Raw genomic sequence first — 13561 nt, 5'->3', positions numbered from 1 at the left:
GTATATTTAACACAATGAAATTATAAATCCTCTAAAGCTTAAGTTTAAACACTTTAAATTACTACTGTCTACAAAAACAAATTAATTTAAAAAAAGATCTGCCTCCTTGCATTTAAGTCAATATAAAATGTAACAAAGAAACACTTTTCTCCCATGGGGAGGGTGGATATTGAAATACACAAGCTGGGCTGAAAACCCATTTTGTGACCACTAGATGCATTTTCTTTAGGGGTTTATCTCAAGATGAACATCTCACTGTATGCCTGTTGTCCTGCCTAATATTACTGGCACCCCCTTTCACTCTCAACAGTGTCCCAGTTGGCTGTAAACCAACCAACAATCCAAACACCAGTACAGAAGTATAAACGAGAAGACCTAAGTTTCAGTTCTGGTCCATTTCTTGGACAGTAACATGACCTTTCTGAGAATATCAGCATCTTTTACACAGGGTTATGGTTTGAAATAAATGAAATCCTAGATTAAAAAAAAAAACTAGTTTATAAACTACAGAATGCAACACATTCTAACAGGCAACTGTAAAAAGGAATTACTTCAAGTGATGTCAGTGAAAATGGCAGTTGGGGAATCCAAGTGTTCCTTCACAGAAACACTAAGAAAAGTTAGCAAAAACTGTGAGAATCAACATTATTGGAATCCTGGAAAACAGCTAAAAGTTTACAGCAAACAAATGAATGCTTACTTAAGGAAAAAAGTGACTGAAAGCCAGCAGGAGAGCGTTGTGGCATTTTAATCTACCTCATCCATTCCCCCCACCCCACTAACTCTTATTCTTTGGGGAATAAGAGTTTTGAAAAGCTTCCACATAGTCCTGAAAATCTAGAAAGCCATGCACATGCCATGGGCAGGGTGCATGCTCAGCAAAGACCTGAGAAGGCCCTAAGCTCTCACCTTTAGCTGACTATCAAGCCCTGCACAAGCAGGTAGTAAAGGCAAAGGCAGAGTTGTAAACTTCTGCGCTGAGTGTTAAAGGTGTGCTCCAACAAAGATGCAGTATGCAATTGCAAAGACTGGGAATTTTTTGGGTTTTTTGGATCCAAGCATTTAAGAAAATCCTGTTAAATCACTAGCTGACCACAAAGCTAGCAGAACAGAGACTTCAGTGACAGCACAAAGAACACAGTCTTTAAATTAGCTTAGAAAAGTCACTAAAAAACAAGCAACGACAACCCACAGTAAGCAATAACAACAAAACTTGAGGAGGGGGGAGAATCTGATTTCTAGAGTTATCACATCATAATATTCAAAATATAGTTTCAACATCCAGTTTTCAACAAAAAAATTATGAGGCATGCATGAGACATGTAAGTGTGGATTACTTGGGATTAGAAAAAAATGAACAGAAACTGTCCCTGAGGAAGCTCAAAGACACTGAACTTACTAGACAAAGAATTTAAATCAACTGTCTTCAATACACCCAAAGAGCTAAAGGAAACCATGGACAAAGAACTAAAAGAACCCAGAATGATGTCTCACCAAATAGAGAATATCAATAGACAGAAAATGTAAACACTAAATAGATATTCTTAAGCTGAAAAGTATAATAACTGAATTGAAAAATTCATTAGAGGAACTTCCCCAGTGGTCCAGTGGCTACGACTCTGCGCTCCCAATGCAGGGGGCCTGGGCTCAATCTCTAGTCAGGAAACTGGATCCCACCTGCTGCAACTAGGAGTTCACATGCCACAACTAAGAGTTTGCATGACACAACTAAAGATCCTGCATACTGCAACTAAGGATCCCGCAGGCCTCAACTGAAGATCCCGCATGCTGCAACTAAGACCCATCACAGACAAATAAATAAATAAATATGGGAAAAAAAGAAAAATTCATTAGAAGGGTTCAACAGATGATCTGAACACACAGAAGAATCAACGAACTTGAAGACAGGTCGATTAAAATGAAAAGTCTGGGGCTTCCCTGGTGGCGCAGTGGTTGAGAATCTGCCTGCTAATGCAGGGGACACGGGTTCGAGCCCTGGTCTGGGAAGATCCCACATGCCACGGAGCAGCTGGGCCCGTGAGCCACAACTACTGAGCCTGCGCGTCTGGAGCCTGTGCCCCGCAACGGGAGGGGCCGCGACAGTGAAAGGCCCGCGCATCGCGATGAAGAGCGGTCCCCGCACCGCGATGAAGAGTGGCCCCCACTTGCCGTAACCAGAGAAAGCCCTCGCACGAACCGAAGACCCAACACAGCCAAAAAAAATAAATAAATAAATAAATAAATAAAGTAGCTATAAAAAAAAAAAAAAAAAAATGAAAAGTCTGAGGAAAAGAAAGAAAAAAGAATACAGAAAAATGAACAATATCTTAGAGACCCGTGGCACACCATTAAGCGTAACCAACATAGGCATAATAGGAGTCCTGGAAGGAGAAGAGAAAGAGAAAGGGGCAGAAAAAATATGTGAAGAAACAGTGGCCAAAAACTTCCCAAATTTGATGAAAGACATGAAAGAAAAAACTGCCAATGGAGAATTCTATATCCAGCAAAAGTAGCCTTCAAAAATGGAGGAATCAAGACATTTCCAGATAAACAAAAGATGAGGGAGATTGTTGCTAGCAGACCTGTCCTACAAGAAATGCTAAAGGAAAAAAAAAAAAAAAAGAAATGCTAAAGGGAGTTCTTTAGGCTGAAATGAAAGGACATTAGACAATAACTTGAAGTCATACAAAGAAATAAAAACCACTAGTAAAGGTAACTACATAGGTAAATATAAAAGGCAATATTATATTTTTGGTTTGTAAATCCTCTTCTTTTTCACCTATATGATTTTAAAGACAAATACACAAAGCAATAATTAAAAATCTATGATAATGGGCACACAAAGTATAAAGAGGTAATTTCTTAAAATAATACAAAGGGGGAGGGATGGAGCTATAGAGGAACAGAGTTTTGTTTTTGTTTTTTTTAAAATTTTTACACTTTATTTATTTATTTATTTATTTATTATTTTTGGCTGTGTTGGGTCTCCGTTTCTGTGCGTGGGCCCTCTCCAGTTGCGGCAAGCGGGGGCCACTCTTCATCGCGGTGCGCGGGCCTCTCACTGCCGTGGCCCCCTCCTGCTGCGGAGCACAGGCTTCAAATGCGCAGGCTCAGTACCTGTGGCTCACGGGCCCAGCTGCTCCGCAGCATGTGGGATCCTCCCAGACCAGGGCTCGAACCCGTGTCCCCTGCACTGGCAGGCAGACTCTCAACCACTGCGCCACCAGGGAAGCCCAAACAGAGTTTTTTTGTATAGCATATGAAACCAGATTGTCATAAATTTAAGATGTAATCCCCAGGGTAACCACGAAGAAAATAACTAAAAAAGAATCAATGATACAGTTGTCCTAACCAAAGAAGACTTCAGTCTCACCTTTGTTATGTTCTCTTTGAGTCTCCCGACTAGGTTTACACTAGGGAGTAAAGCTCTAGGGCACAAGTTAAAAGGAAGACTTTCTCTGCTGCAGAAACTCAAGAAGGATTTAATAACTTCACTAGATTTTGTTGCCTCTCCCCAGAGGGGAAGAGGAAAATGTACTGAATTATTGGCCATTCAGACATTTTTACCATATCCAATTCTGAAAAAATTCAAAGTACCAAAAACAATGTAGGTAAACAGTAAAGTGACCAAAGTCTAAGTGTAAAATACTTTTTAATCTGCAAATTTCCTTTTGGCCGTAAGCATGGTGGCTCCTTCAACTTTATAACCATATGTAATCAATATAAAGCTGTGACTAGTAACCTTTTGGAAAACCACTCCAAAAGATGTAAACAGTAGTTGGTGTAAGTAAGCTAAGGAGTTAATTCAGGGCCAGAATAAATACAACAGCTGAAAACAATGACAGTATATGGTGCATATAACTAGATCTGAGAAGCAGAATGCCACTGTGAACACTCAGTAGGATGACACAACAGAAACCAAAACAAGAGTCCTTCACATTTTTGGAATGGGAACAATAACACTACTAGGGTTAATCCAACAGAGACTGTAAAAGTTTTTTAATTGCTCTCCCTGCTTCCTACCTTATTCTTACAACACATCCTCCAAACTGCAGCCACAGTGATTCCTCTAATGCATATACGTCGGCTCACATGGTCTCTCTGCTCAGACTCCTCACAGGACCTCTCATCTGTTCTAGATCAATCCCTGCACTGCCTGTAAGACCTACCATGACTGAGTGCCCAGCCACCTAGAGGGCTCATTCCCTATCACACCCCCTGGCTGCTCCAGCCACCCGGCTTTCTTATTGTGACTCAAACATGCCCAGATACTCTGCCTCAAGGTCTTTGCATTTGGTGTCTGCTGTGCCTAAAAGGAGTAAAATCTCAGCGTTGAATGGTTTTCTTCCTCACTTCCTTCAGGGCTCTACTCTCATGTCACCTATTAGAGGGGCTTTTGCTGATCACATTACCTGAAATAGGACCTCCCCTCAACATTACTCTCTATCCTCTTCCTCTGCTTTATTCTCATTCATAGCCCTAATTACTACCTGATGTTCTATATATTTAATTTTAATTTATTTACTGACTCCCCAGCCTCTGCCCCACTGTAAGTCTCTGAGACAGCTGAGATTTTGGTTTTTTTATTGCTGTATACCTAGCACCTAGAAGAGTACCCAGGACAGAAGAACTATTCAACCAACTGTGGAATGAATAAGATTAAATTAAAAGCATGAATACCTACAATTAAAAGCATGAATACCTACCTAGAATACATGTCATGGGGCAGGTTTCTTCCAGATTACTCAGAAACACTTCTTTCTTGTAGAACATTTTTGTGGGCTCGTGTTCCGTCTCTTCTGGGTGAATGAAGATGGGGCCGTAAAAATATGCAGCTCCATCTCGGACCCATACCTTTTCAATTCTTGGGAGAAAAAAAATGGAGAAATTCCATTAAAATAGAGTTCTTACAGGTTTCATTCCTAAAGGCTTAGTCTAACAAAAATTCTGTTAACCTAAAACTTAATGATATGCACTATTTAGAGGAGTTTCATTGGCTGTTTTGATAATAAGACAATTTCCTTGATTTTTTTCCCCTTTAAGCATGTGAGAAGATACTTGGAAAAAAGAGAAGTGAACATTTGGCTACTCATCTCAGGGGGGAAATTTTTTTTTAACATAATACTAAGGCATACAACTTAATAGTTTAAGCTGACTCTCAGGTTTTCTTCCTGAGATGCTAAGCATCTATCATTGGATTTGTGAGCTGAATAAACACACAGATCATCAATATTTGGGGTCAGATCACATCAGTGGCACATATTCCTTTAAGGCCATGGTTCATGACATTTCTGAAGGTCAAGATCTAATACCCCTTTACCCCATGAGAATCTGATGAAAGTCACAGACCAGCTCCCTAGAAAAAAATAAAAATTAACATCTGACTGTTCAGTGCAGATACTGTACCATTCCTCACAACCACACCATAAAGTTGCTATTATTATTGTCCCAATAGCCTCATGGTTCCAGACATGAAGCAGCATCCTCATTGCAGTTAATGGTAACTCCACCCTTCCAGTTCCTCAGGCCAAAATGCAGGGGTCACCCTTGACTCCTCTCTCTTGGACACTACATTCTCTTAACTCAATCTTTCAAAACAGGATCTGACTAATTTACAGAATTGGATCTGACTACTGGCCTGAACCACCATCATTCTTGCCTGGATTATTGCAAGAGCCTCCTAGCAGATCTCGCTGTTCTACCTTTGACTCTTTACAATCAGTAGACAGAGCAATCCTGCTAAGACCTAAGTCAGACGTCACTTCTGGGGACTTCCCTGGTGGTCCAGTGGTTAAGACTCTGTGCTTCCACTGCAGGGGGCGCAGGTTCGATCCCTGGTCGGGGAACTAAGATCCCGCATGCCTCGCAGTGTTGCCCCAAAAAAAAGTCACTTTTGTGCTGAAAATAATCCATGATATTTCATTTAATTCAGTAAAGGCCCAAGTCCCTACAATGGTTTCTGAGTCCCACAAGATTTGCACTATATCCCTTGGCTCTCATATCTCCTATCTAACTCATGTACAGCTCACTCTGCCTGTAACAGACTCTGATGATTTGAACAGGCCAGGAATGCCTCTCTTCCGGTCTTTACACAGGCTGTTCTCTGTCCCTGGAAAGCTTTCTCCCTGGATATTCACATTACTCACTTCCTTGGTTTCTTCAAGTGTTGGCTCAACTGTCAGCTCTCAGTGAGGCTTTACATACCATCCTATTTAAAGTTTTGAACACCCTAACTTTGACCATGGCACTCCTGATTCCCCATACCCAGCTCTATTTTTTTCCACAGCACATATCATAATGTAATGCACTATACACTTTACTTATTCATGATGTTTATAGTTTGTCTTCCCACTAGAAAAAAGATCCGCGGGACTAATGATACTTGTTTGTTTTATTCACTAAGTATCTACAGAGCCTGGCAAATAGTAGGTGTGTAATAAACAATTACTGAATGATGAACAAATACAATGAGAAAACAAGCTCAGAGAGTTAAGTCATTTGCCTATGGACATTAAACTAGCAGGGCTGGGACTTAAAACCAAGATCTCTTGGAACCAACTACTTTCCTTAACTACTATCGTCTACTGCCCAGCCCTGCGCCCTGACTCCTTTAATGCTATTCTATGTCATCCAACCATACTTCCACCCATTTACTTGTTCATCAAATATCTGAGCCTCACTCACTATGCTTGGAGCAGGGGATATAAAGGTATATATATCGCTTTTTTGCTCAAAAAGAGAGGGTCTCTAACTCTCAGGGCATTTGCAGTCTGATACGGAAGCCTGATAATATAAATGATATGTGCTCTGAGAAGAAGGAAATACACGGTGCTCTGAAAATGTGTAATAGGGAGACCTAACCTAGTCTGAAGGAGACAGGAAAGGCTTCCTTAAGGAAAAGCCATTTCAAATTTAAGCTAAAGGAGTTCACCATATGAAGCTGGCAGGGAGATTTCTGGGTTGAGAGTTCAGTAAACGGCAGGAGAAGAAAAAGCAAAAAAAAAAAAAAAAGGATTCATGGAAGCAATTTAAAGAAGGAAGTGTGGCTAGAGGCGTAAGCAGGGAGACTGTGGTGTGAGAGGAAGTTGGAAAAGCTGCCAAGGGAGGGACTTTAGCCTTCATCCTGAACAGTGATGAATTTCTACTGGCTCCGAATCTCTCAAACCAAACCTTGTCCTCTCTACCTCAAAAACGCTCACCTGCCCACACGAGGGCGCACCAGGCCATGGGACTTGATGAAGACACAGTCGCCAACCTTCAGCCACATGTCATTATACCGGAGCTGCTCAAAGTAGTGGCAACCTGGTTCACCGTTAGACATTTCCACAGGGACGTCTTCTTTCTCCTGTGGTAAAGGAAACTGGTTGAAGACAGGCCGCTGACAATAAAGGAGTTGGCAGAGAAGGTAAGAAGGGAAGGCAGATTTCCTTCATTTTAACTTAAAAGAAAAAATAACCATAAACAGAAGCTCTGATAAAGATAGGAAACCAAAGGAATAGGTTACTGAAATCAAACTGAGTCTTATCAAATATTGTATCTATTTAAAATTTCTAGTTAATTTTCATAAAATAATGTTACTCCAAGACTGTTTTATTCCCCTCTCCTTTCTTCCCTCATTCTCATAGACTTCAGCAAAAAAAAGCAATGGAGAAGACTTATCAGCATACAGAAAACAGCCTCATGCAACTGTTAAAAAGATAAGGAGCAAATTCTACACAAGCTTCCTCTTCACCACATTTCTTCATATTAACAATGACTGATTTAAAAATTTTATCATTTGGATTTATTCCAACATGGAAAGGAACAGCATAGCCTCTGTGACATAAACACACATACTCTGTTTTTGAATAAATTACAGGGTCTGTCACCTACTGGCTGCTGTGACATGGGTAAATTACTTGACCTCTTATGCCTTAGGATCATCATCTGTAAAATGAAGATTTTGTGCCCATCAGATGGGGCTGTTAGGAAGCTTAAATGACACAATTCATGCTACATACACAGAATAATGCCTGACTCAGAAGAAAAATAAAAGATAATTCTGACTAATGAAAATAAGAAACATAATTTACTGAGAACCTAGCAGATACTGAGCACAGCACTAGGTGTTTTAAATATAAAAGCTCTAAAACACATAAAAGCTGAGGAAACTGCAGAACACCCCCCAAATTTTCTACTGCATCTCCCTGAGAATATCTGAAACTTCAACCTTAAGGAAAAAAAAAAAATCTCCTTTAGACTGTCCAAAATAATTTAATGTTTTGATCTTTATGATTTCTAATGTGGTACTGAAATGGACTTCCTGGAAAATCCTTAAGAATGAGAGAGGTCCCACATATATGTTGGGTGGGGGGCACCTGAAGGAATGGAAGCTATGAAAAAGAAAGCCCTGAGATTAAGAATACATTTTATTTCAGGAATGGGTTCTGTTCTAGTTATTCATCTAAAAAGTTCTTAGCATGACATGATTTGGCCATGCAATATTAAAATAAATATATGAGGGCTTCCCTGGTGGCGCAGTGGTTGAGAATCTGCCTGCTAATGCAGGGGACAAGGGTTCGAGCCCTGGTCTGGGAAGATCCCACATGCCACGGAGCAGCTGGGCCCGTGAGCCACAACTACTGAGCCTGCGCGTCTGGAGCCTGTGCCCCGCAACGGGAGGGGCCGCAATAGTGAAAGGCCCGCGCACCGCGATGAAGAGCGGTCCCCGCACCGCGATGAAGAGTGGCCCCCACTTGCCGCAACTAGAGAAAGCCCTCGCACGAACCGAAGACCCAACACAGCCAAAAATAAAAAATAAATAAATAAATAAAGTAGCTATAAAATAAAAAAAATAAAAAAAAAAGAATAAAGCTTCCCTTTAAAAAAAAATAAAAATAAAAAAATAAAAAAAATAAATATATGAGACTAAAAAAGTAACTCATACATAGAGAGAACACCGGGGACTTACGAATTCTAATGACAATAATAATAACAAATTTAAGTTAATTCCCACATTGACTTCCACTGACATTTCTTCTTTTAAAATTAATGTCTCTATGATTCCCAGACATACTGGTAAAATGTAAAAAATATCATGTTTTTTCCCAAGCTCCTTTTCTCTTACAAACACTGTAAGGACACTAAAATGGATATTTTTTCTAGGACACTAAAAATTCATTTTTTCCAGTTTTTACATTAACAATTTAAAAACTTTATTTTTCTTCTTTATATAAAAAGTGTATTTGTTGGAAATAATTCAAACATTAGAGTATGTAAAATTTAAAAAACAAGTCTTCTGTGATCTAACCCGAGATAATCATCCAGTTTAGTTTATAGTTTTCCATGTTTTTTACACATACATACATGTAAACATACATTTTGATTTTTCTGAGTAATGATGGAACCACATCCCATTCTGCAACCTGTTAACTCCTTTTGCTGGCTGCAGTTTGCATTATATGAATGGATGTATAACAATTTAATTCCCATTCACAGGCATTTGGGTTTGGCCTAGGGTTTTGCTTTTACAAACAACACTGATGTCACCCTTTGGCGTACCTAGTTGAGTACTATGTTGGAACACATTCCCTGCCATCAAACAGCAGGGCCAAAGGGAATGCCACTGATGGGAGATGAGAGTGTGTTACCCCACACTGACACCAGGCTGCATGTATTATCAGGCTTCAGACTTCTTGCCAATTTGCTGGGCATTTAAAAAGCTATTAGATTAATACATTTTCTTACATTTTTCAATGACCTTCTATAAATGATCTACTTGGCCCTTTGCCCATTTTTCCAGTATTATTTTTTCCCTAGACTTCAAACAGCTCTTTGTACATTAGAAACAGCAGTCCTTAGACTGTTTCATTAAACTAATTGATATTGTCAATTGTATCAAGAAAATGATCTATTTTTTTTCTTTTATGGTTACTGGGTTTTATATCATGTATATAAAAGGATCCATTCCAAGCTTATAAATGAATAAAAGATTACAGGTAAATAGTAGTAAATGTACTTACGTTAGCAACTTATGTTTCTTTTTTAATGTTTATATCTTACTTATTTTGGAATATGAAATGAGGTAGAGTTCAGGTGGTTTGTTTTTCTTCTTTTTTCAAATGGCTACCAGTTTTTCCAATATCATTTGATTCCATCCTCTCTTGCTGATTTGAAATACTACCTTTATACAAACTTTCAGTTATAAAATAAATGAATCACAGGTATGAAATGTACAGTGTGGGGAATAATTACATAGTATCTCTGTATGGTGACAAATGATGACTAGACTTACCATGGTGATCATTTTGAAATGTATAGAAATATTGAATCATTATGTTGTATACCAGGAACTAACAGTATTGTAGGTCAATTATACTTCAAAAACACAAACTCAGAAAAAGAGATCAGATTTGTGGTTACCAGAGGCAGGGGATAGGGGGAAAGGGGGATTGGATGAAGGTGGTCAAAAAGTACAAACTTCTAGTTATAAGATAAATATGTATTAAGTATGTAATGTACAACATGATAAATATAATTAACACTGCTGTACACTATATAGGAAAGATGTTAAGAGAGAGAGTAAATTCTAACAGTACTCATCACAAGCAAAAAAATTTTTTTTTCTATTTCTTTAATGTTGTATCTATATTGAGATGATGGATATTCACCAAACTTACTGTGGTCATCATTTCATGATGCAGGTAAGTCAAATCATTATGCTGTACACCTTAAACTTACACAGTGCTATATGTCAATTATATCTCAATAAAACTAGAAGAAAAAAAAGGCGATTGTGGGACAAAAGGGAAAGTATGAATCAAGTCTCTAGATTAGTAAATTAGTTAAAGTTAATTTTCTGGTTTAGATCCTTGTACCATGCTTTACAAGGTGTTAACATTAGCAGAAGCTGAATGAAGAATATAAGGAATGTCTTTGTACTATCTTTGTTAAGCACCTGGCACATTTGTTAAGTCTAAAATCATTTCAAAATTAAAGTTAAAATATATAAAACTAGGGACTTCCCTGGTGGCACAGGGGTTAAGAACCTGCCTGCCAATGCAGGGGACACGGGTTCAATCCCTGGTCCAGGAAGATCCCACATGCCGGAGAGCAACTAAACCCGTGCACCACAACTACTGAGCCTGCTCTAGAGCCTGCAAGCCACAACTACTGAGCCCGTGTGCCAACTACTGAAGCCCACATGCCTAGAGCCTGTGCTCTTTAACAAGAGAAGCCACTGCAACGAGAAGCCTGCGCACCACAACGAAGTGTAGCCCCCGCTTGCCGCAACTAGAGAGAAAGCCTGCGTGCAGCCACAAAGACCCGACACAGCCAAAAAATAAATTACTTAAAAAAAAAAAAAAAAAAAATATATATATATATATATATATATACACACATATATATATAAAAACTAAAATGAATGAATGAGTATCTTTATATTCTGGATTTAATTGTGAAGAGCCTATTCCCTCCACTGACCAACCCTGAGCTAATATCTTAATATTTTTTTAATGTATTTTTGTAAAATGTAAGTAATACTATTTGGCAGGGTAAAGCACTCTTGACTACTCTTTCAGTTTTTCTTTTTCTGGTGCCTGTCAAGTATTTATTCTTTCCTAAGAATGCTAGAATTAAAAAAAAAAAAAAAAAAAGAATGCTAGAATAATTTTGTCAAGTTCCAAAACAACTTATTCAAGTCTTTAATGTCCTGCAGTAGACTATTTTTCTTCCCCTAGGTTCCATATATTCCTTTTAAGATAATTTCTTAATGTATGTTTTTTGTTCATATGAATTGGATATTTTCTTCCATATGATTTTTCTAACAGTTGTTAAAGTGTATTCAACATTTTCATTTTACTTTCAAAAGTCTTATGAATTATTGTTCTGTTTATATAAGAAAGCTAATGACATGTATATAGATTTTGAAATTTATACTTGTTGAACTGTTTTCAAAAACTTTTCAGTTAATTTCTCCCCATTATCCGCAAAAAAAATAATTTTGCCTCTTACTGTCAATATTTTTACTACTTTTGTTTGTCTAACTACATTGGCTACTCTCAGAAAAATATAGATAATGGTACAGAAAGCACCTCTGTCACGTGCATAACATTAAAAGGAATTTCTTTTACTCTAGGCTTGAGATACGAAGACAATTTTTAAAAATCACTTTGAGGAAATATCCATCTGAAGACTTCAATCAAGATGGGTACTATACCTTATCAGATAATTTCTCCTTTTATCTACTAATTATAATGACGTGTATTACTGAATTTTCCTAATTTTGAACAATCCTTGCATTCCTAGAATGAACTCCCCCCTACTTGGTCATGTTGTTCTCAAACAACTAACTTGATTTCACTTGTAACAATACATTTTTCCCAAGTATTTTTTGTATCAGTATTCATAAAGTGAGACTGAACTGCAGTTTTCTGTTTTTACTTTGTCAGACTTTGGAATCAAGATTATTCCAGCTTGGTAAAACAAACTGGGAAGTTTTCTTTGCTCTCCATGCTCTGCAATAATTTTTTTTTCTTTTGGCCACGCCACGCGGCATGCGGGATCTTAGTTCCCCAATCAGGGATCAAACCCATGCCCCCTGCAGTAGAAGCACGGTGTCTTAACCACTGGACTGCCAGGGAAGTCCTTCAATAATTTAAAGGGTTAAAAGAATTTACCTATGGAATTATCTGACCTGAGTACTCTTTGAAGTGAGCTCTTTGACATTAAAAAAATTTCTTCACGTTGTTGTCCACTTACATGTGTTATCCCTACTTGATTCCACTTTACTAATTTGTATTACCCTAGAAAATTATTCACTTCATTCAGGTTTTTTAAATTATTTTTTTTGGTTTTGTTTTATTTATTTATTTTTTGGCCACACCATGCAGCTTGTGGGATCTTAGTTCCCTGACCAGGGATCTAACCCAGGCCCTTGGCAGTGAAAGCGTGGAGTCCTAACCACTGGACTGCCAGGGAATTCCCTCATTCAAGTTTTCAGATTTATTAACAGAAATGTACAAGTCTTTAAATTTCCTCTATATTTTGTATGTTGAGCTTAATTCCCTTCTTTTTCCTTTATTAGGATAGTTGGTAGTTTATCTCATTGAACTTGTCGAAGTCTCCTTTTTAATTCTGCTGCTGTTTATTTATTTATTCATTCATTCATTTATTTATTTATTTATGGCTGTGTTGGGTCTTCGTTGCTGCACGCGGGCTTTCTCTAGTTGCAGCGAGTGGGGGCTACTCTTCATTGCCATGCACAGGCTCCTCATTACCGTGGCTTCTCTTGTTGCGGAGCACAGGCTCTAGGTGCGCAGGCCTCAGTAGTTGTAGCACACGGGCTCAGTAGTTGTGGCTCGCGGGATCTAGAGCTCAGGCTCAGTAGTTGTGGTGTACGGGCTTAGTTGCTCTGCAGCATGTGGGATCTTCCTGGACCAGGGCTCAAACCCGTGACCCCTGCATTGGCAGGCAGATTCTTAACCACTGCACCACCAGGGAAGCCCTGCTGCTCTGTTTTTTTTAAGTATTAATTTCTTTCTTTCCTTTATAGTTCCTTCTATTAGGCTGTTTTTTTTTT

General features: G+C 38.6%; 1 protein-coding gene across 27 annotated transcripts in view; it reads right to left on the bottom strand.

The window, feature by feature from the left end:
- Window positions 1-13561, bottom strand: part of PBRM1 (polybromo 1) — a 106737-nt gene that overhangs the window by 22444 nt on the left and 70732 nt on the right. For all 27 annotated transcript variants that reach the window (XM_057555028.1, XM_057555022.1, XM_057555040.1 and 24 more), the window contains 2 exons: window positions 7200-7345; window positions 4707-4864 (listed from right to left, as the gene is read on the bottom strand). In XM_057555028.1, coding sequence (XP_057411011.1) covers window positions 4707-4864; window positions 7200-7345 — 304 coding nt within the window. The remainder of the gene's footprint in view (window positions 1-4706; window positions 4865-7199; window positions 7346-13561) is intronic.

Source organism: Balaenoptera acutorostrata, chromosome 10, assembly GCF_949987535.1.
Source record: "Balaenoptera acutorostrata chromosome 10, mBalAcu1.1, whole genome shotgun sequence".
Classification (NCBI taxonomy): Eukaryota; Metazoa; Chordata; class Mammalia; order Artiodactyla; family Balaenopteridae; genus Balaenoptera; species Balaenoptera acutorostrata.
Note: the sequence above shows the minus strand (reverse complement) of the source record. Positions and strands in the feature narration are given on the sequence as shown.